The 21233-nt window shown below is 40.2% G+C and overlaps 1 protein-coding gene across 3 annotated transcripts in view; it reads left to right on the top strand.

Annotated features, from left to right (window-relative positions):
- The first annotated feature begins 1180 nt into the window (after positions 1–1180).
- The window catches only part of RPF2 (ribosome production factor 2 homolog), a 40494-nt gene continuing 20441 nt past the window's right edge, over positions 1181–21233 (top strand). Inside the window, exons 1-6 of one of the 3 annotated variants that reach the window (XM_038554957.1) lie at positions 1181–1287; positions 3664–3796; positions 6626–6663; positions 12158–12197; positions 16878–16959; positions 17611–17687. In XM_038554957.1, the coding sequence (XP_038410885.1) occupies positions 1265–1287; positions 3664–3796; positions 6626–6663; positions 12158–12197; positions 16878–16959; positions 17611–17687 (393 nt within the window). In that variant the 5' untranslated portion in view covers positions 1181–1264. Of the gene's footprint in view, positions 1288–1329; positions 1593–2547; positions 2689–3663; positions 3797–6625; positions 6664–12157; positions 12198–16877; positions 16960–17610; positions 17688–21233 lie in introns of those variants that run through there. The other 2 variants (XM_038554955.1, XM_038554956.1) reach the window with 2 other exon arrangements.

Consider the following 21233-nt stretch of genomic DNA (forward strand, 5'->3'; position numbering starts at 1 on the left):
TCTACTCCTAGAGAACTGAGATTTTTTTTTAAAAAATTTTTTTTTTTAATTTTATGATACACAGAGAGAGAGAGAGAGGCAGAGACATAGGCAGAAGGAGAAGCAGGCTCCATGCACCAGGAGCCCGACATGGGATTCGATCCCCGGTCTCCAGGATCGCGCCCTGGGTCAAAGGCAGGCGCCAAACCGCTGCGCCACCCAGGGATCCCGAGAACTGAAATCTCTACACAAAGACTTGGACGTGAATGTTCAAACCAGATTCATAATAGTCAAAAAAAGTGGAAACCAAATTCATAATGGTCAAAAAAAGTGGAAAATAGTCTATTCATAATAGTCAAAAAAAAGTTCAAATTCATAATAATAAAAAAAAAGTGGAAAAAACCCCAAACATCCATAAATCTCTTGAAGGAATAAACAAACGTTCGTGGAATGGAACATTATGCAGTCCTAAAATATGAAATGTACCGATGGAGGTACCGTCACCCGGGCAGCCCCGGCGGCGCAGCGGTTTAGCGCCGCCTTCAGCCCAGCGCGTGATCCTGGGGTCCCGGGATCGAGTCCCGCGTCCGGCTCCCTGCGTGGAGCCCGCTCCTCCCTCTGCCTGTGTCTCTGCCTCTCTCTCTCGGTGTCTCTCGTGACCAATGATAATAATAAAGTACCGACACGTGCTACTCGCCTGAGCCTTCAACACGATCATCTGTGAACCCCGCGGAGGCCGCACAGCAACCGGCAGGCGTGAGTGCGTCTGCTCGCTGCGCGCAGAAGCGGCGGGTCGGCGGCGACCCGGGTGGTGGCTGCTACCGGACTGGAAGGGTGTTTCCTTTGGGGTCCAGAAAGGGGTTCTGACAGTAGCGGTGATTAGCTGCACCTGTGCGAATATACTGAATCCCAGTGACCTGCGGCAATTCAAAAACGGGGCGGGGCGGGGGGGGGGGGGCTCGGCGGCGTTACTCTCTGCACATCCTCTACGAGCCCAGCTCGACCTCGGCATTCCGAGGGACTCCCCGCAGGAGAACACCTCATTCCGCGTAGACGTCTACACGCCGGCGCGTGCTGGAAGCGGCTCCGCGCGGTGTCCCCGCGAGCGCCCACTTCCGGCGAGGAGCCCAGACCGAAATCTGTAACCAAGGGAACGGGGCGGCCCCCGGAAGTGGCGTGCCGCGCAAGTTCCGGTCCCGCCCGTTCCGGGGCGCTGGCCTACCGGGCGTGGCCGCGCGGCGCACGCGCGCCCCTCCCCTCCCGCCGGGTCCGCGTGGCCGTAGCCATGGACGCTCTGGACCGAGTCGTGTGAGTGCGCTGGGGGCCCTCTCGGGGGTCGTTGGGGAGCGGGACTCCCGCGGGGGGAAGGAGGGCGGAAGCCTCCGCTCCGCCGGGCTGCCCCTCGCTCCTCCCGCTCTTTGGCAGTTGGGCGGGCCTGCGGCGGGCCGATGGGTGCCCTCGCCGGGAGCCCGAGAGCGCGCCCGGATGGTGGCCGCTTCCCTCCCGGCCGGCTGGAGACGCCCTGGCTTCCCGAGCGCTGTGAGGACGCGAGCGGCCGAGGCCTCGGGAGCCGACGGCGGAGGGGACGCTGCGGGTCCGGGCGCGGGCGTCAGGTGACTTTGGGCCCGAGGTCCCCCGCCCCCAGCGCTCGCGGACGTGGAGCCCTGATCGCGCTTCGTGGAGCCGCGAGAATTCCTGGCGGGGGTAGAGCCTTCGCTGCGCCGCACGCAGGAAAGGGCGCGAGCTTTTTCGTTCTCGGGTCGATGTTTGTTTTCCGCGCGTTCAGAAAATATTTATCGATCTCCTACATCGTCCCGCTGCTGCGTCTTGGGAGACGCCTGGGTCGAGACCCCATCAAAACGACAGATTCTTCTTTTGGTCATTAACTCAGAGATTTTTGCGCATCTTCTCTATGTCTGATGGGGGACAAGCAGCTGATCAAATACATGTGATTTGCATTGGCTGCTGGCCAGGGACAAGTGACAGCTCACACGGAATATAGAGCATAGAGCCCTTTTTTCTTTTTGGTATAGACATACCAAACATTTCGTGATTTTTTTTTTAATTTTTTTTTTATTTATTTATGATAGTCACAGATAGAGAGAGAGAGGCAGAGACACAGGCAGAGGGAGAAGCAGGCTCCATGCACCGGGAGCCCGACGTGGGATTCGATCCCGGGTCTCCAGGATCGCGCCCTGGGCCAAAGGCAGGCGCCAAACCGCTGCGCCACCCAGGGATCCCACATTTCGTGATTTAACACACCTGTGTCTTCATCAAACAGTACATGATTGGAAGCTTTATATTGTTTGACGCTTTATCTGGAGGAGAATTTTTTTTTTTTTAAGGTTTTATTTATTTACTCATGAGCGACAGAGAGAGAGAGGCAGAGACACAGGCAGAGGGAGAAGCAGGCTCCATGCAGGGAGCCTGACGTGGGACTGGATCCCGGGACTCCTGGGTCACGTCCTGGGCCCAAGGCGGGCGCTAACCCACTGAGCCACCCAGGGATCCCCCTCTGGGTGGTAAATTAAGTATGTGTATATTCTGTTTTTCTTTTTCTGCCCAAAGTGTCTACAGGACTGAGAGGAGATTGGAGGGTCATAGTTCCCTAAGAGAGGAGGAATTCTTTCAGTAGATGGGAGAGAACTGTTGGAAAAGCAAGATACACGGTGGAAGCAGAAGTGAAGCCCTTTTTCTGAAAACAGAAATGTATAAAAACATTCTATTCCTGCTGTCCCATCATAAAAATCAGGATAATGAATTTGTGGTCCCTTCATATTTTGCAGAGTGATTTGTCTAGATGAGTTTTCATATCTAGCTCATTTTGAAGATTGGCCTACTTGTGAATAGTGTGACCTTGGCCAAATTACCTCCCTGGCCTCAGTTGCCTCATCTATGAAATGAAGATAAGTTTACCTGTGTCCTGGGATCTTGGTGAAGATAAGCATTAAGAGTGGCTCTATAAAATGATGAGTCATCATTATCCCCCCCTTTGGTGGCAATAATATTTGACTATTTTGCCTGTGATGTTGGAGTGGGGTATTGTATACTTCCTGGTAAGGATTGTGGTCTTAAAACGGGACGGAAGATAGGCAGTTAGTAGCCTCTCTGTGTTTAGTGACTGCTCACAGATCGCTCTTTGGTGTGCAAGACTGCAGAAAAAATAATGCAGTAAAAATAGCCACAGGATTCATTAAATCTTTAAAGACATTTTTTTCCCTTTTCCTTTTTTTTTTTTTAAGATTTATTTATTTTTTCATAGAGAGCGAGAGAGAGGCAGAGACACAGGCAGAGGGAGAAGCAGGCTCCATGCAGGGAGCTGGACGTGGATCACCCCCTGGGCCCAAGGCAGGCACTAAACAGCTGAGCCACCCGGGCTGCCCACATTTTTTTTTTTTTTAAGTTTAGAAAAAAGCAGTAATAAGAATTGCTGGGGATATAAAAAAAAGGAAAGCCTTTTTTAAAAAACCAAAAGCTAATAAAATTAACAGTTAATAGTAACAACTAAAAACCCTCTACTAATATCTCCCTGAAAAGTGAGATTTTGTTTAATGGTAGAATCCTAACTGATAAATGTTATGTAATATTTGTTGGTTTTTAAGAATTTGCACCTTAGCCAAGTTGTGGTTTTGTACCATGAGGATAATGTTTTAAGTTATTATAAATTGTGATTTTTCTGAACAGAAAGCCCAAAACGAAAAGAGCAAAGAGATTCCTTGAGAAGAGAGAACCGAAACTCAGTGAAAATATTAAAAATGCAATGTTGATTAAAGGGGGAAATGCGAATTCAATGGTGACACAAGTACTTAGAGATGTGGTATGTATATATATACACTTATTTTTTTAATTTTTAAAAAAGATTTTATTTATTCATGAGAGACACACAGAGAGAGAGGCAGAGACACAGGCGGAGGGAGAAGCAGGCTCCAGGCTCACGCCCTGGGCCGAAGGCAGGCGCTCAACCACTGAGCCCCCCAGGTGTCCCTTATTTTTTAATTTTTAAAGATTTTATTTTTAAGTAATCTCTGCACCCACCAAGGGGCTTGAACTTAACAACCCTGAGATCAAAAGTTGCACAGTCTACTGACTGAGCCAGCCAGGCACCCCTGCCCACTTATTTTTCAGATGGTTTTGAAATTATTTTAGGAAGTTTTCAGCATAGTAGTTTAGGCTGCTGGAGAAATACATAGATAAGTTTGCCCTGTCCTAAGAACTGCTAGTCTTAGAGAAAATCTCAAGTTGGAGGTTATTTGCCTTGGCAGGACACTAACCACTGATTTTCCTTAAAGCAAATACTGTAGTTCCCTTAGTAAATTTCACCTGATTTAGATTACTAGAATTTGGCAATTTAAAGGAACATTTAAGGGACTTACCTAGTTTGTGACCTGAAATAACTGCGTATCACTGTCTATTCCTTCAGCAATACCAAGTACTGTGCTAGGTGCTGAGGATTAATAGTTAATATAAGACACACCTATCCCTTCAATGAGCTTGATAATGGAGACAGGCAAGTAAGAATTATAAACTATAGCATTGTGAATTTAGTGCTGCGGTGAAAGCATGTACAGGGTGGGATGGGAGGCAGAGTTAAAATCCCATAGGGGCAGCCACACACAGGTTGCGCTTACCAGAGGAGATACTTAAACTTCCTTTTGGAGAAGGAGTTAGAGCAAGTAGGAGGAGAGGGAGAGGAGGAGGAAGTCTTCCAGGGCTGAGGAAAAAACATGTGCGAAAGGGAATGTGAACGATCATGATGCATTTGGGGAACTGCAAATAACTGGGGATGGCTAAAGGAAAGTTGGCTCAGTGGAGCTAGAGGAACAGACAGGAACCAGATAGTACATGGAGTTTGAGCTTTGGTCTGAAAGCTCTAAGGAACCATTGAAAGATTGGAGATGACAGATATGATCAGCCCTTCTTTTTTTTTAAGTCTATTTTTTATTTTTTAAAGATTTTATTTATTTATTCATGAGAGAGAGAGAGAGAGGCAGAGACGCAGGCTCCATGCAGGGAGCCCAACGTGGGACTTGATCCCGGAACTCCAGGATCATGCCCTGGGCTGAAGGCAGGCACTAAACCGCTAAGCCACCCGGGCTTCCCATGATCAGCCCTTTTAATCAGTTTGACCAGAGAAAACTGAGAGCAAATGTAGGAAACTGATTCAGCCATTGCTGTTATTGAGATCATGAGTATCTGGAGTGTGGTAGTGCCAGTGAAAATGAGAGATGATCGGAGAGACTGGATGTTGAGGGTAGAAGAGTGTGGCCATGGTGTCTGGATTGAATTCTTGAGTGGCAGTGCCAATTCGAGAATATACCAGGTGGAGCAGGTTTAGAGAGAGAAGTGATAATGTTCAGTTCAGGTCCTATAATTATAAGTGATGAAGATAAAAGTTTTATGTTTTTTTTCTACCTCCATAACCTGATTTTTAGCCCAGTTTGTGGAACATGGTAGATGCTCAACAAATGTTTAATCAGTGATTGAAAGGCACAAGTCTATGGAGACACCTAGTTGGTGGTTGAATATTTAGGCCTTGAATACAACAGGTTCTTTGAGTGAAATTAAGTAATTGAATAGATTTTTATACTTGACTAAACTCAAAAAGCTTGTTAAACACTATAGTTTGGATATCTGAATGTCTAATACATGCTCATCCTTTGTGTCAGTGTCATTGTGTTGGTAGGATTCTGGCCCTGTATTTAAGTAAGCCTTGGGAACAGAACAATATTACAGGTTATTGCAGTAGTTAACATTCATATTGATGATTCTTGAGTTGTCACTGTGGTAACGTGCATGACACCAAAGCAGGGAACCACTTGGTCAAGAATTATCAAAACTTGTAGTACTGAAGGGACACCTGGCTGACTTGGAAGAGCATTGACTCTTGATCCTGGTGTTGTGAGTTTGAGTCCCACGTTGGCTGTAGAGATCACTAAAACAAATAAAACTTAAGAAGATTTAGTACTTAAAAAGAGCTTTTACTGCTGAATTTCCCTTGTTCATCAATTCTGATTGTTGATGAATGATCATTTTTCTTTTCATTATTTCCCTTATTTACCCCTTTCCCTAATGCAAGGGGATGCCTTAAATCTTTTTTTATTCCTTATGGTAGAGCAGAACTGACCCTAAAGGTAATAAGTGATTATTAATGAATGAGTGGAAAGAAGTAAGAAAAAAATGAGGGTTCAGTGACAGGAATTTTTTAAAGGGCTGTGTTTTAAACTCCAACTAGCGTTCTGATTGTCATTTCTGGGACTCTTTCTCTGGTCTTCAGACAACGTTACTTCAACTCTTTCAGCCTTTCCTGATAGGATTTATTTTTTATATTTTCTTTTGCTTTTCTTTCTACTGTCAAAAGAGTTTGCCTGGAAAGAACGGAATGGGAATTTAAAGAAATGAAAGGAATTATTTGAGTTGTATAGATTTTTGAAAGGACGTAGAAACTTTGAGAAAGTCCAGTCTAAGAGGATATTAAGCTTATGTTGCAGGGTTATATAAGTGATTAAAAGGGAGCCAAGCAGAAGACATTAGAATAGGACCCTGGGACCCTGTGATCCTGTATAATGCCTGATACAATGCAATTTTACTTTTACTTCTGCTTTTCTGAATGTAATTTGTTTTGAAAGCTATAAATTATGTTTTACAGTATGCACTGAAAAAACCTTATGGTGTTCTGTATAAAAAGTAAGTACTGACTTATTTTAACTTACATTGTTCTATTATAAAAGTAACAGTTACCTTATGGGAGATTCAGAAAACTATTTTGTTTAAAAAATATGATAGTTCTTTATATATCTATTAGTATTTTTAAATTTTATTTTGTTCCAGTTTGTGTTTTTACTTGTATTAAATATGATTACATAGTTAGAATCTTAGTACATATATATTATTTTGAAACGATTATGGCCTTCCAGAAAAGTTAACAGAAATTAGTAGAGTTCTCATGACCTTCAGGCACTTAATGTTGCATCTTGTGTAACCATAGTTATCAAAAGAAGTTAACATTGGTATAATAATGTACTTGATTTGGTTTGCACCAGTTTTTCCAGTAATATCCTTTTTCTCTTCCAGGATCCTACATTGCATTTAATTGTCATGTCTCCTTGCTCTCCCATTTGTGATAGTTCCTTAGTCTTTCCTTTTTTGATGACTTTGACAATTTTGATGAATACTTGTTAATTATTTTGTAAAATATCCCTCAATTTGATTTGTCTTAAATTTCTCATGAATAGATGGAGCCTTATGCATTTTTGGCAAGAATACCAGAAAAGTGATGTGCTTTTCTCAGTAAATTATAACAGGGAGCACAGGATATCTTATGCTGGTAGCATTAACCTTGGTTAAAGTGGTGTCTGCTTGGTTTCTCCACTATACATTAACTATTTTTCCTCTTATAATTAATAAATGTTTAGAGGAAATATTTTGAGACCATGCAAAGACTATGCAAATAATCCTTTCTCTCCACACTTTTTCTTATAAATTTTAGCATCCATCGATGGATCTTGTCTACAGAGGTGATTGCTCCTGGTGTTCTGATAGTGGTTTTCTATCTTCCTTGTTATATATTTATTAGTTGGAATTTTATGAAGAAAATCTCTCCTTTCTCCTTGTTGAATTACTCATTTATATTAGTGTGGATTTACAGTTATTTATTCTTTGGAGTTACAGTCCAACGTTATTATTTTGTTGCTCAACTTCTACATTTGGCCGTTGGGATCTCTTTCAGTTCGGCTCCTGTCCTCTTTCAATATGCTCCTTGTATTTGAGTACTTCCTTTCTGGTGCCACAAGATGCTCCAAGCTCATCTTTACTTTTTCTTTGTGGCAACCCTGAAATCAACCCCTTCTCTATGGAGACCTGTTTCTGTATATTGGAAATTGATAATTTAGAAATAAAGATCTGGGCACTAAGTATACTCTGTTGCTGTGGGAGTGTCATTGTCCCTAGATGCCTATGCATGCACACATCTAAATTTATATTTACCTATATTTGAAAAACTCTGAGTTCATACTGATACTTCCTGAAGAATCATGAGTTCATACTAATACTTCAGTTCCATTCCAATGCCACAGACTTCATTCCAGCCTTTCTTCTTTTCTTGTAACTTTTCTTCTTCTGACAGTAGGAAACTTGGCTTTCTTTATTGATAGTCCATATATATTTATTTGTATCATTTTAGTACATACATAGTTTCAGAATTTCTAGCCCTATAAGAAACAAATTAACAAAATAACTAGAGGATAAAATGTGTAAATAGTTCTTTTTAAGTTTAGAGTATCCAGTACAAATACTGTTTTCCAATGTAACATAAGTTAGGTTTTTTCTGCCTCTTTAATGTGTCTGTGTTGTTCCTTTAAAATACAGTTAGGGTCATTTATTATAGTTTGAATTCTGTTTTGGGTTTTTCTCCACATCCTGGTTGTTGTTTTTTAAGATTTTATTTATTTATTCATGAGAGACACACAGAGAGAGGCAGAGACATAGGCAGAGGGAGAAGCAGGCTTCATGCAGGGAGCTTAATGTGGGACTCAATCCAGGGACTCTGAGGTGTCCCTCCTGGTTGTTGTTTTAATTTACGTATGTAAAATTTACTCTGTGGTATACACTTTTATCGGTTTTGAAAATGCATTGAACTGTGTCGGCCACTACAGTTCATGATACAGAAACAGTTCCATCATCCTGAAAAATTTTTTTTTAATTTTTATTTATTTATGATAGTCACACACACACACACACACACACACAGAGAGAGAGAGAGAGGGAGAAGCAGGCTCCATGCACCGGGAGCCCGACGTGGGATTCGATCCCGGGTCTCCAGGATCATGCCCTGGGCCAAAGGCAGGCGCTAAACCGCTGTGCCACCCAGGGATCCCCATCCTGAAAATTTTTTAGTGCAGTGTGCTCTTGTTGTCCTCCTCCTCCCCGTTAACCAGTGAACTGTTTTTCATCCTTATAGTTTTTCCTTTTTCAGAATGTTACATAAATGGAATCATATAGCCTCTGGAGTCTATCTTCTTTCATTTAACAAAATGCCCCCAAATTACCTGTGTTGTTGCCATATGTTAAATTTTATATTAAGCCTTTTTTATTTATATTGTAACTATTTTCCTATTGATAATTGATCCTTTAGGTATTATTTTCATTGCTAGTATAATGTCTATTAAGTGGTTACACTAAAATTTACTTGTAACTTACCTTAATTTGGGGGAATTTGGGTTTTTCTTTTTTGCTGTTCTTATAATGCTTAAATGACCATTTTTACAGGAATGAGTTATCCTTTTGAATTAGTTCCTATATGAGATTCTTAGACATAAAATTACCGGGTACAACTTCATGCCCAGTAGAGCATATTAATTATATTACTTTTTGAAAAGATTGTCCTTTTGGCAGAGTGCTATATACAAGTTCCATGGGCCATTACCTACTTCTGGTTTATTTATTTATTTATTTATTTATTTTTTATTATTTTTTAAAATTTTTATTTATTTATGATAGTCACAGAGAGAGAGAGAGGCGCAGAGACACAGGCAGAGGGAGAAGCAGGCTCCATGCACCGGGAGCCCGATGTGGGATTCGATCCCGGGTCTCCAGGATCACGCCCTGGGCCAAAGGCAGGCGCCAAACCTCTGCGCCACCCAGGGATCCCCTGGTTTATATTTTTAAGCTAAGAAGTAAAAATCATACTTTGTTTAATCTGCATTTTCCATGTTTCCAACAGGTTATATTTGCTAATTTGTGAATTATAGTTTGCTATTAATCATAAATGCTGCAATAATTTTTCTTTGCCTTGCATCATTAAAAATAATACTTTTCTTCTATGAGAGTAATAAATATTTCTCTTAATTAGATTAATGTAATAATCACCCATAGCACTATGTACATTCTGACATATTTTTTCCTGTACATTTTTTCTTTTTTTCATTTGAGTATAGTTGACACACAATGTTACATTATTTTCAAGTGTAAAACCTAGTGATTTGACAAATGTGTACATTATGCTCTATACTCACTACAAGTGTAGCTATCTTCTGTCACTGTTATAATGTTTATGCTGTGTCTTTTATTTCTATGACTTTTTTTTAATATTTTATTTATTCATGAGAGACAGAGAGAGGCAGAGACACAGGCAGAAGGGGAAGCAGGCTCCATGCAGGGAGCCCAATACGGGACTCGATCCCGGGACTCCATGATCACACCCTGGGCCAAAGGCAGGTGCTAAACCGCTGAGCCACCCAGGGATCCCCCCATGACTTTTTTTTTTTTTTTTAAGATTTTATTTATGAGAGACACATAGGGAGAGGCAGAGACATAGGGAGAGGGAAATGCGGGCTCCCTACCGGGAGCCCGATGCAGGACTCAATCCCAGGACTCTTGGGATCCTGCCCTGAGCCGAAGGCAGACGCTTAACCACTGAGCCACTCAGGCGTTTCTATTTCCATGACTTATGGATTCCATAACTGGAAGCTGGTATCTCCCACTCCCCTTCATCCCTTTTCACATCTGTACAGATATTTCACGTCTTTACGTTAATTCTTTTTTAAAGATTTATTTATGTTTACATGTGTGCGTGCATGTGAACAAGGAGAGAGATGGAGGGAGAGGGGGAAAGAGAATCCTTAAAGCAGATTTCCCTCTGAGCATAGAGCCCAGGGTGGGGCTTGACCCTGGACCCTGAGATAATGACCTGAGCTGAAATCAAGAGTCGGCTGCTCAACTAACTGAGTCACCCAGGAGTCCCATTTTATTCTTTAAACAAAATTGAGATCATGTTATATATAGATTTTGCTTCCTAAAAATTATGAACTTTTTTAAATAAAAGATTTTATTTATTTATTCATGAGAGACACACAGAGAGAGAGAGGCAGAGACACAGGCAGAGACACACATACAATCTCAAGCACACTTACTGCTTCCCTGCAGGAAGCCCCATGTGGGACTCGATCCCAGGACTCCAGGATCATGCCCTGAGCCGAAGGCAGACACTCAGCCGCTGAGCCACTCAGCATCCCTGAACTATTTTATAGAAGCTTTGTTTACATGATTGGAAATCAAAAATTATAAGTGAAAATATACTCTTCTCAGAACAACTACGTCTCAGTTTATCATGTATTTTACCAGAATTTCTTTATGCATATTTAAGCAAAGAAAAAAATATATTTGTATTTCTTTCCTGTTTACTTGAAAAATAGCGCGTTTTATTCACTGCTTCTTCAGTTCTACTAGGGTTCTTGGTCCAAAGCACCATTTATTTCTCTCTCTCCTGGATTTCTGTGATAGCTTCTTATTAACTCTTTCCAGTCTTGCCATACTACAGTGCATTCTCACACTGTGGACAGAACAGTCCTTTAAATAGAAAATTTGAGTCTGATCTTTTTTTTTTTATTTTTAAAGGTGAATTTATTTTATTTAAAGATTTTATTTATTTATTCATAGACACAGAGAGAGAGACACAGACACAGACAGAGGGAGAAGCAGGCTCCATGCAGGGAGGAGGATCTCCAGGATCACACCCCAGGCTGCAAGCGGCGCCAAACCGCTGCACCATCGGGGCTGCCCGAGTCTGATCTTTTTATCACTCCTTCCTGAAACTCTTTAGTGCTTCCTGTTACTCAATATCTACGTTCATTACCTTGACCAACAAGGCCCTATATCATCTGGGCCATGTCTACATCTTTGATCTCATGCCCCACCATTTTCCCTTTGGACACCAAGCTTCAGTGATACTCTCCTTCTTTCCATTTCTTGAATAGTCTAGGCTTGTTTCCATCTCAGGATATTTGCTTATTCTGTTCATTCTTCTTAGAATGTGCTTAGCCTCAAAACTTTTGAACAGCATATTCTTCATCTATCAAATCTCAGCTCAAATATTCATTTTCTACTCTTCATAACAGACTACCCTATTTAATTTTGTCCCTACAGTTACTACTTTTTGAAATTTAATTTTTCCACTAGAATGCTCCACGAAAGCAAGAATCTTGTTTGTTTTCTAGGATCCTTAGCTCTTATAACAGTGCCTGGTACGTGATAGGTACTAAATACATGTTTGAATGAATGAATATCCCTCCAGTTTCATTTTTGATCATCTGAACATTAAATTATCTTAATATATTACTTAATTGTTATGGGTGAATAGCTTAAGATTATTGAAATTAAGGTAACCTTTTAAAAATATTCTTAGGAAAAACATTACAAGACCATTTGAGGATCAGACATCATTGGTGAGTACAACAATCTTTTTGTTTGTTTTTTATTTTAGGGCACATGGAGGGAGGGTAGGACCAGAGGGAAAGGGAAATACAATCTCAAGCACACTCCAAGATGAAGGCAGACCCCAATGCAGGGCTTGATCCCATGACCCTGAGGTCACAACCTAAGCTGAAACCAGGAGTCAGTCACTTAACTGTGCCATCCAGGCACCTCAAGAATCTTTCTGATTTAAGAGAGCGTATAAATAAATGATTACTCAAACTAATTACTACTCCTTTGGTATTCCTAATTTGTGATGTTTTGAATTAGAAATCATCCTATATGAGGTAATTTTAATACAAAGTGGAGGAGAAATAAGATATTTATTATTTTGAAATAAGACTTATACTTTCAAAAATATGACTATAGATCTTACATTTCACTATGACTAGTATTACTATTCACTGCTTGCAAATACATTCACAATTTTTAAAAATTGAATTATATTTTATGTGTATAATTAGTAGATTATCTAAAGGAAGCTTGTTACAGGTCTTTTTATAAAGCAGGTTTTATTTTTCAAAACCTGACTTCTTTCTTTGGGTATTTTTAGAACAAGGAATGCTGCTTGAACTGTTGCTAACAGTTGTCAGTTGTTTACTAATTGAATTCCTTTTTGAGTGTATTGGCAACCAAACTAAATGAAAAAAGCTAGTGAATGAAATTAGAAGATAAAGAATAGTGTATAGTAAATAGTGAATAGTGAATGATGGACTTTGTGCATGTGATTTTATTGCTTCCTTTTAAAGAAAATCTTAAGGGAATAAGTGGGTTAAAATAAATTGAGCTTAAAAAAGTCAGAATGGGAGATGCCTGGCTGGCACAGTCAGTAGAGCATGTGACTCTCTTCTTTTTTTTTAAATTTAATTTATTTATTCATGAGAGATACAGAGAGAGAGACAGAGACAGAGACAGAAGCAGGCCCTCTGCAGGGAGCCTGATGAGGGACTCCCATCCTGGACCAGGGATCATGCCCTGAGCCAAGGGCAGATGCTCAACCACTAAGCCACCCAGGCGTCCCGAGCATGTGACTCTTGATCTCTGGGTTATGAGTTCAAACCCCACATTGAGCCTAGAGCTTACTTTAAAAAAAAAGGAAAGTAAAAGATACTGAAAAAAAATCAGAATGGAATTATGTTCTCCTAAGGGGAACACCATTACTTATTTGTTTTTCCTTTTAGTTAGTGAATTTCTTTTATTTCTTTATTTAAATACTTACTTTAGAGAATGCGTGCGCAGGTACGCACATGTGGGGGAGGAGTGGAGGGAAAGAATCCTCAAGGAGACTCCCTGCTGAGCATACAGAGCCCACCACAGGGCTCCAGCCCAGGATCCTGAGATCATAACCTGAGCTGAAATCAAGATTCAGATGCTCAAACGACTGAGCCACCCAGGCACCCCTGGTTAGTGAATTTAGAAGAAAGAACTTTTGAATAGAATCTTAGTAATTAATTAGAAGGCAAAATTGGACATCTTAATTCCAATGTAGCAACTAACTACTAATTAAAAATTATAACATTTTTTTAAGAAAAATCAAAATTTAGTTTTTGAAAAAAATTTTTTTTTCATTTTATTTATTTGAGAGAGCACAAGCAGGGAAAGGGGCAGAGGGATAAGCAGACTCCCCACCAAGCAGGGAGCCTAATTTAGGGCCTGACCCCAGGACCCCAGGCCCATGACTTGAGCCAAAGGCAGATGCTCAACTGACAGAGCAACCCAGGTACCCCAATATTGAGGGGTTGTTTAAAAGATTTTTATTTATTCATTCATGACAGAGAGGCAGAGACATAGGCGGAGGGAGAAGCAGGCTCCATGTAGGGAGCCTGATGTGGGACTCGATCCTGGGACTACAGGATTATGCCCTGAGCCGAAGGCAGATGCTCAACCACTGAGCCACCCAGTTGTTCCAATATTCAGTTTTTTACAAAATTACTTTCATTGTAGTTTTGAGTTTTCAGTCATTTGTTGAAGAGATTATGAAATTGAAAGTAAGGGCTCTAACCCAAAATTCTGTCTCTCATATACTGCTTATCAAGGGCTTGTTTTGTCTAGGCACCATGATGCTTTTAGTTGAGTGATCACTTTGTAGCAGTGATGTGATGTAGAATTTGTAGCATTCTGTACTTCCTTTTCTTTCTTGTTTTCTTTTTAAAAGATATTTATTTATTCATGAGAGACACACACACACAGAGGCAGAGACATAGGCAGAGAGAGAAGCAGGGAGCTTCGGGACTTGATCCCCAGACCTGGGATCTCACCCTGAGCCAAAGGCAGACGCTCAACCACTGAGCCACCCAGGCATCCCCGTACTTTTTTGTTTTTTTTTTTTTTTTTTTTTTTTTTTTTAAGATTTTATTTATTTATTCATGAGAGGCAGAGAGAGAGAGGCAGAGACACAGGCAGAGGGAGAAGCAGGCTCCATGCAGGGAGCCCGATGCAGGACTTGATCCCTGGACCCTGGGATCATGCCCTGAGCTGAAGGCAGACACTCAACCATTGAGCCACCCAGGCGTCCACCTGTATTTCTTTTTCAATACAGTTTTGAGGGCAGCCTGGGTGGCTCAGTGGTTTAGTGCCGCCTTCAGCCCATGTCGTGATCCCGGGGTCCTGGGATCGAGTCCCACGTCAGGCTCTCTGCATGGAGCCTGCTTCTCCCTCTGCCTGTGTCTTTGCCTGCCCCCCCCCTCTCTCTCTCTGTCTCTCATGAATAAATAAATAAAATCTTAAAAAAAAAATCTAGTTTTGATACGACAGCTTTTCTTACACTTGAAATTGTGAGTTTTCCTCTCTTTCATCTCCCACTTCCAGAGATAGCAGATATTTCACTGGACATAGAAAATCTCAGATTACTAGAACTCAGAATGGCTGTGGAAACAGTGGTCATGTTGGAAATGTGGTTGAATTCCTCCTCCTGACCATGTATCCCTCCAGTAGCACTTTTTTTTTCCAGTAGCACATTTCTTATACTACGATCTTGGAACTGCTTTAGAACAGAGTTGGCAAATTTGTGGGCCAAATCCCTGTTTCTGTGAGATATATAAACTACGAATAATTTTTATATATATATATTTTTAATTTTTATAATTTTTATATTTTTAAAGGGTTTCTTTCTCTTTTTTTAGGGTTTCTTTATTTAAAAAAAGCTTGTAAAAGGCTTAAAAGTATTTACTGGCCTTTTGCAGATAATTTGACAATGTTTTCTCTAGTTTGAACAAAAACTGGACTTCTTATGGAGAACAACAACAGATGAGTACTATAGTTATGTGAGAGGTAGCTCATGGATGGCTTTGGGGTGTTAGTGATAGTAAGAATGTAAAAAAAAATTTTTTAAGAAAGCATTTTCATTTATTTGGACACTTAAATTTTTTTTTTTTTTTTAAGTGGGTTCCACACTGGGCAGACTAGAGCCCAGTGTAGGGCTTGAACTCCCGACCCTGAGATCAAGACCCAAGCTGAAGTCAGGAGTTGGACATCAACTGACTGAGCCACCCAGGCACCCCTAAGAATCCTTTTTTGGAATGCCTGCTTTGTACTAGACACAGGATAAGGTACTTGCCCATATGACTTTCATGTGGCCTTTGCAGATTTTTGTAGGAAGGTCTTATTGTCTGCGATTTACACATGATAAAACTAATTCTTAGAAAGGTTGACCAGATCTGACAGTAAATGGCAGAGCCAGAATTCTTGGACTTTCTGACTCTACATCCTCTATATCAGGTGGATAGGCAGGTTTGGTAGTTTTTTGCCCTGTTTGCTTCTGCTTAAACACTGGAATGAATGAAAACCAAACTAGGAGTCCACACCCCAGGGAGTCTTGTAACCTGTAAAGAAAACTTGAGGATTATGATCGTTTCATCTAGAGTTAGAGGTTTAGGGACCCCTGTGTGGTTCAGTCGGTTAAGGTCTGCCTTCAGTTCAGGTCATGATCTCGGGGTCCTGGGATTGAGCCCCACACCGGTCTGTGCTTAGTGGGGAGTCTGCTTCTTCCTCTCCCTCTGCTCTTCTTCCCTGCTCATGTTCCCCCCCACCTTGCTCTCACTTTCTCAAATAAATACATTTTTAAAATCTTTAAGAAAAAAAAAGTTTTAGGCTTTTTGAACCCTGAAGTGTCCCTATTCATGTGTATTTTAATGCATGGTAAGATGTACCATTGATGATAGCAGTAATGTCTAATGAATAAAGGCGTTTATTCAACAAATGAAATAGTGTGTTAATCCAAAGCTGCATAGTTGAAAATAGTCTCATTTAATTTATTAACCTAAACTTTCCAGTATATTTTTAGTCTTCAATTTATATATTTTTCTTAGGTACCTCAAATCAGAAAAATTGAAGTAAAAAGCTAGAAATAAAGTCCTTTTCTATTGTTTATTCCTATCTAGTTCATTAAGTATTCATTACTGTTTTTATTTTTATTCTTTTTAAAGATTTTTTATTTATTTATTCATAGACACAGAGAGAGAGGCAGAGACACAGGCAGAGGGAGAGAAGCAGGCTCCATGCAGAGAGCTTGACGTGTGACTCGATCCTGGGTTTCCAGGATCACGCCCTGGGCTGCAGGCAGCACTAAACCGCTGAGCTACCGAGGCTGCCCTCATTACTGTTTTTAAAGTTCTTATATTAATGCATTAACTGGAGTTTTTTTGGTTTTACAGGAATTCTTTTCAAAGAAGTCAGATTGTTCTTTATTTATGTTTGGCTCCCATAATAAGAAGCGGCCAAATAATCTAGTAATAGGTAAATATCATTTACTTTATAAATACTGTTATTTACAGCTTGTGACTCAGAATAATTGATGGTATTGCGGGTTCAGGAGTAACAAGTGAGTGCTAAGCTAGTTTTTTAACATTTCTTTGTGAAAATGTTTCCTTTTTTCTCTCTCTTTTTTTTTTCCTTCTTGTGACTTTGAATAAAATTTTTTATCTACCAGACTGCAGGTAAAGAATAGGCATGTAAATACTACTTCACCTAAATTTGCAGAAATTTTCCTAATATAAAACATATGTACCTCTTAAATCAGTGTTAGAGAAAAAAACAAAGTAGTACACCTAGCCATATAAATTAACCCTTCCCTGGTAAGTATTGACACTTGGTCTGGCATAGTCACTGGTGTAAGCAAGTCCCTTTCCCTCTGTGGGCCTTTATTTACTCATAAAATAAGGGAGTTTGGTTAAATGATTTTTAAGATTCTTTCAAGGCCAAGACTGCAACAATTTATTTATTCTAGATAGAATTGAAAGCTTAAGAAAGAGGGAACATATTTGGTGGGGCCTAAGAAGAAAAAAAGAGGCAGATTCTAACATTTTGAACATGCCAGTTTGAACATACCATTAAAGTTGGATGTTTGGGAAAAATAAATGCTAACAAGAAAATGTATTTTCCTTCGAGGTCGTATGTATGATTACCATGTGCTGGATATGATTGAATTAGGTATCGAGAAGTTTGTCTCTCTAAAAGATGTTAAGGTAAGATAGCATAAAAGTAAAAAGCATTTTGTAATATTGCTCTTGGGCAGTAGTGACATCTTGTGGTGAAGAGTACTGTTACAGTTGTGTAACTTAAATAAGAATACTATTTTTATTCTGTGCTCGGAGATTAAAAAAAAAAAAAGCGAGTTTCATTTTATCTTTTAAAATAAGGTCTGTTGGGACTCCTGGGTGGCTTAGTGGTTGAGCATCTGCCTTCAGCTTGGGGCATGATCCCAGGGTTCTGGGATTGACTCCCACATCGGGCTTCCCACAGGGAACCTGTTTCTTCCTCTGCCTGTGTCTCTGCCTCTCTCTGTGTGTCTCTCATGAATAAATAAATTTTAAAAAATATATATTTTTAAAATATATCTATATCTATATATAGAATATAATACATATGGGGATCTCTATATTTAAAATATATCTATATTTATCTATCTATATATATAGAATATAATACATATGGGGATCTCCTGACAGACTTCAGAGTGATTATTAACTCTTGTCTGGGCCCACAGTTTACATGCTATCCTCTCCCTCTGAATTGTCACAGAACCTATTTTATGGAATTTCAGAAATACCAGAGTTTTAAAAGTGAGCCCCGTTTGAAACCTAGGATACTTTAGCTGATCCTACAGTAAGGCTGCTGGCCACCAGAATGCTAGTTCAGTACTTAAGTTTTGCATCTTTGTGACTCCTTTGTTTGAATGTTATTATAAAATAGAAGGTAGTAAATAGTCTTAGAAAGGCAAGAAAACTGTCCTGATTTTGCTTCTGGGTCCAGTCGGGGTTTCTGCTCTCTCAGAATTCTGCTTCTGGCTTCTGTTCCATCAAATAGTTACTTCATTTAGATTTAGGAGGTACCCTGTGTAAGCCTGAAATTACTTTCCCTATTAGGTAGATTTGGGGATTAAGCCACAGAGGAATTCTCTTGGTGACCTGGAGTCATACATGTAGTAAATGGTATAACCAGAGTGTTGAAAGAATACATACTGAATTTTGTAATGGAAAATTACATAATTGTTCTTATTTGTGGGTCTTTGAGGGTCATGGTATAGTTGGGAATTATAAAATATATAAAATATATAATTAATATATAATTAATTGTAAAATAATAAAATATATAATTTTACTCCTTTGCCTAGGCTCCCTTAAAAAGAGGACTGCCTTCCAAGTTTTCAGTGGGTTTGAGAAAGGCTCTTACCAGTTCCTTACTTAGCGACAGCAGCTTCTTCAGGTACAAGGTAGAACAGTGGCCTGAGATTAGATTTAGAGACAGAATGTTTGGGTTGAAAGCTTGTGTTTGCCATTTAGATGATTTTTTGTGACATGACAAATCAGTTACTTCCTTGACCTTCAATCGCAATCAAGTATTAAATAGGTATATAACAATATCAGGCGCACCTGGGTGGCTTAATCAATTAAGTGTCCAACTCTTGATTTCTGCTCAGGTCATGATCTCAGGATCGTGAGATCAAGCCCCTTCAGGCTCCATGCTCAGTGGGGAATATGCTTGAGATCCTCTTCCTCTGCCCCTCCTCATACTCTCCCCCTCTCTCAAATACATAAATAAATCTTTAAAAAAATTAAATAGATATAACAATATCAAATGAGATGATATATGTGAAAATGCTAATCAGTGAAGATGATACTTTGGAAGGTGTTTGGTAAAGTGTGTAAACTGATGCTTTATTATGGTGGGAGCTATCATTTTATTACAGCTTATCTTTAGGGCAATTCATGACTCCTTGGAGATGAGCACTATATCCCCATTTCACCTTCACTGTTGCTAACTTGGTCACCAGTTAGTGGGGTGTGAGCACTGGCTGATTATGCATGCCAACTCCTCCACTCTTTGCATTTCACTTCCTAAGCAAAGAAATACTTCCAATACCGTGTAGCTTCTATATCAGACCACAGAACTATTATTGTCAGATCTTATTCTTAACAAGAGCCATTTAAATTGAATACTAAGTGTTCACTTGTGAAGCATATCCATAACTGTAAAAGTCACTATGCTTACATTGGCAGTTTCTACACAGACTATTATTTTAAGTTTATTTTTTTTAATTCTTACATTTTATTTATTTATTTATTTATTTATTTATTTATTTATTTATTTATTTATTTATTTATTTAAAGATTTTATTCATTTATTCATGAGAGACAGAGAGAGAGAGGCAGAGACACAGGCAGAGGGAGAAGCAGGCTCCATGCAGGAAGCCTGATGTGGGACTTGATCCCGGGTCTCCAGGATCAGGCCCTGGGCTGAAGGCAGGCACCAAACCTACTGAGCCACCCAGGGATCCCTGATTTTATTTATTTATTTGAGAGAGAGAGACAGAGATAGCAATACAGATGGTGAGAGACAGCATGAGCAGGTAGGAGAGGAGAAGCACTCCCCTATGAGCAGGGAGCCTGATATGGGGCTCCATCCCAGAACCCTGGGATCATGGCCTGAGCCGAAGGCAGATGCTTAACCGACTGCACCACCCAGGTGCCCCTTTACTTATTTATTTGAGAGAGAAAGAGAGAGCATGAGCAGGGGGAAGAGGGAGAGGGAGAAGCAAGCTCCCCACTGAGCAGGGAGTAGGACACAGGACTCTATCCTGGAATCCTGGAGTCATAACCTGAGCAAGCCAAAGGCAGATGCTCAACTGACTGAGCCGCCCAAGTACACCCCCCACCCCCTCCCACCGGACTACTAGCTAGACCTTCACTTTCACCTCATTATTCCATTATAGCCTTCCATTTTTAGTTTGTTTTGGAATTGCATGTTACATTATCTCTTTTTCACATTTACCTCCTTATTTTCAAGACCTCTCCACCAGTATTTCTTTTTTCACTTGCCTGTTTTTATTGCCAGGCCAAACCTCATCCTCCTATTTACTCTCAAGCAACAGGTGATTCAATTCTACCAGGAAATTGAGTCATTCTAGGAATCTATGTTCTAAGATGTGGCCAAACTTCTAGGGATGGTTATTTTATGTAAAATTAGCCTTAATGAATGAGATGATTAAAATTTAAGGCTAGTTGGTTTTATTTTAGATAGGATAAGATATATATTGCAGATGCCTGGGGACATTTTATTTCGTAAGTATGTATATGATTTATTAGAATTATTTCCTTTTTTCTGTTAAAAAAAAAGCTTAATTCAGGGGCAGTAGGTTGGCATAGTAGGTTAAGCATCTGACCCTTGATTTCAGCTTAGACATGATCTCAGGGTTTTCAGATTGAGCCCCACATTGGGCTCCATGCTCAGCGCAGAGTCTGCTTAAGTTTCTCTCTCTCCCTCTGCCCTTCACTGTGTATGTTTGCTTGTACTCTCCCTTTCTGTCTCTCAAATAATCTTTTTAAAAAACTTAATTCAGACTGTTAGTTCAAGAATGTCACATAATTACGATGTTTTTAGTTTATTATAGTCATAGTACTAATATAGTGTTTTGAATTTTTAGTGCCTTCCAGACTATTCAGATAAAGCTCATCTGTTGTAGTTTCTTCTAGTTCTGGGTTTTCACACTGTGAAAAATATTAGTGACCGAA

The sequence above is a fragment of the Canis lupus genome, chromosome 12 (assembly GCF_011100685.1).
Source record: "Canis lupus familiaris isolate Mischka breed German Shepherd chromosome 12, alternate assembly UU_Cfam_GSD_1.0, whole genome shotgun sequence".
NCBI classification, from domain to species: Eukaryota; Metazoa; Chordata; class Mammalia; order Carnivora; family Canidae; genus Canis; species Canis lupus.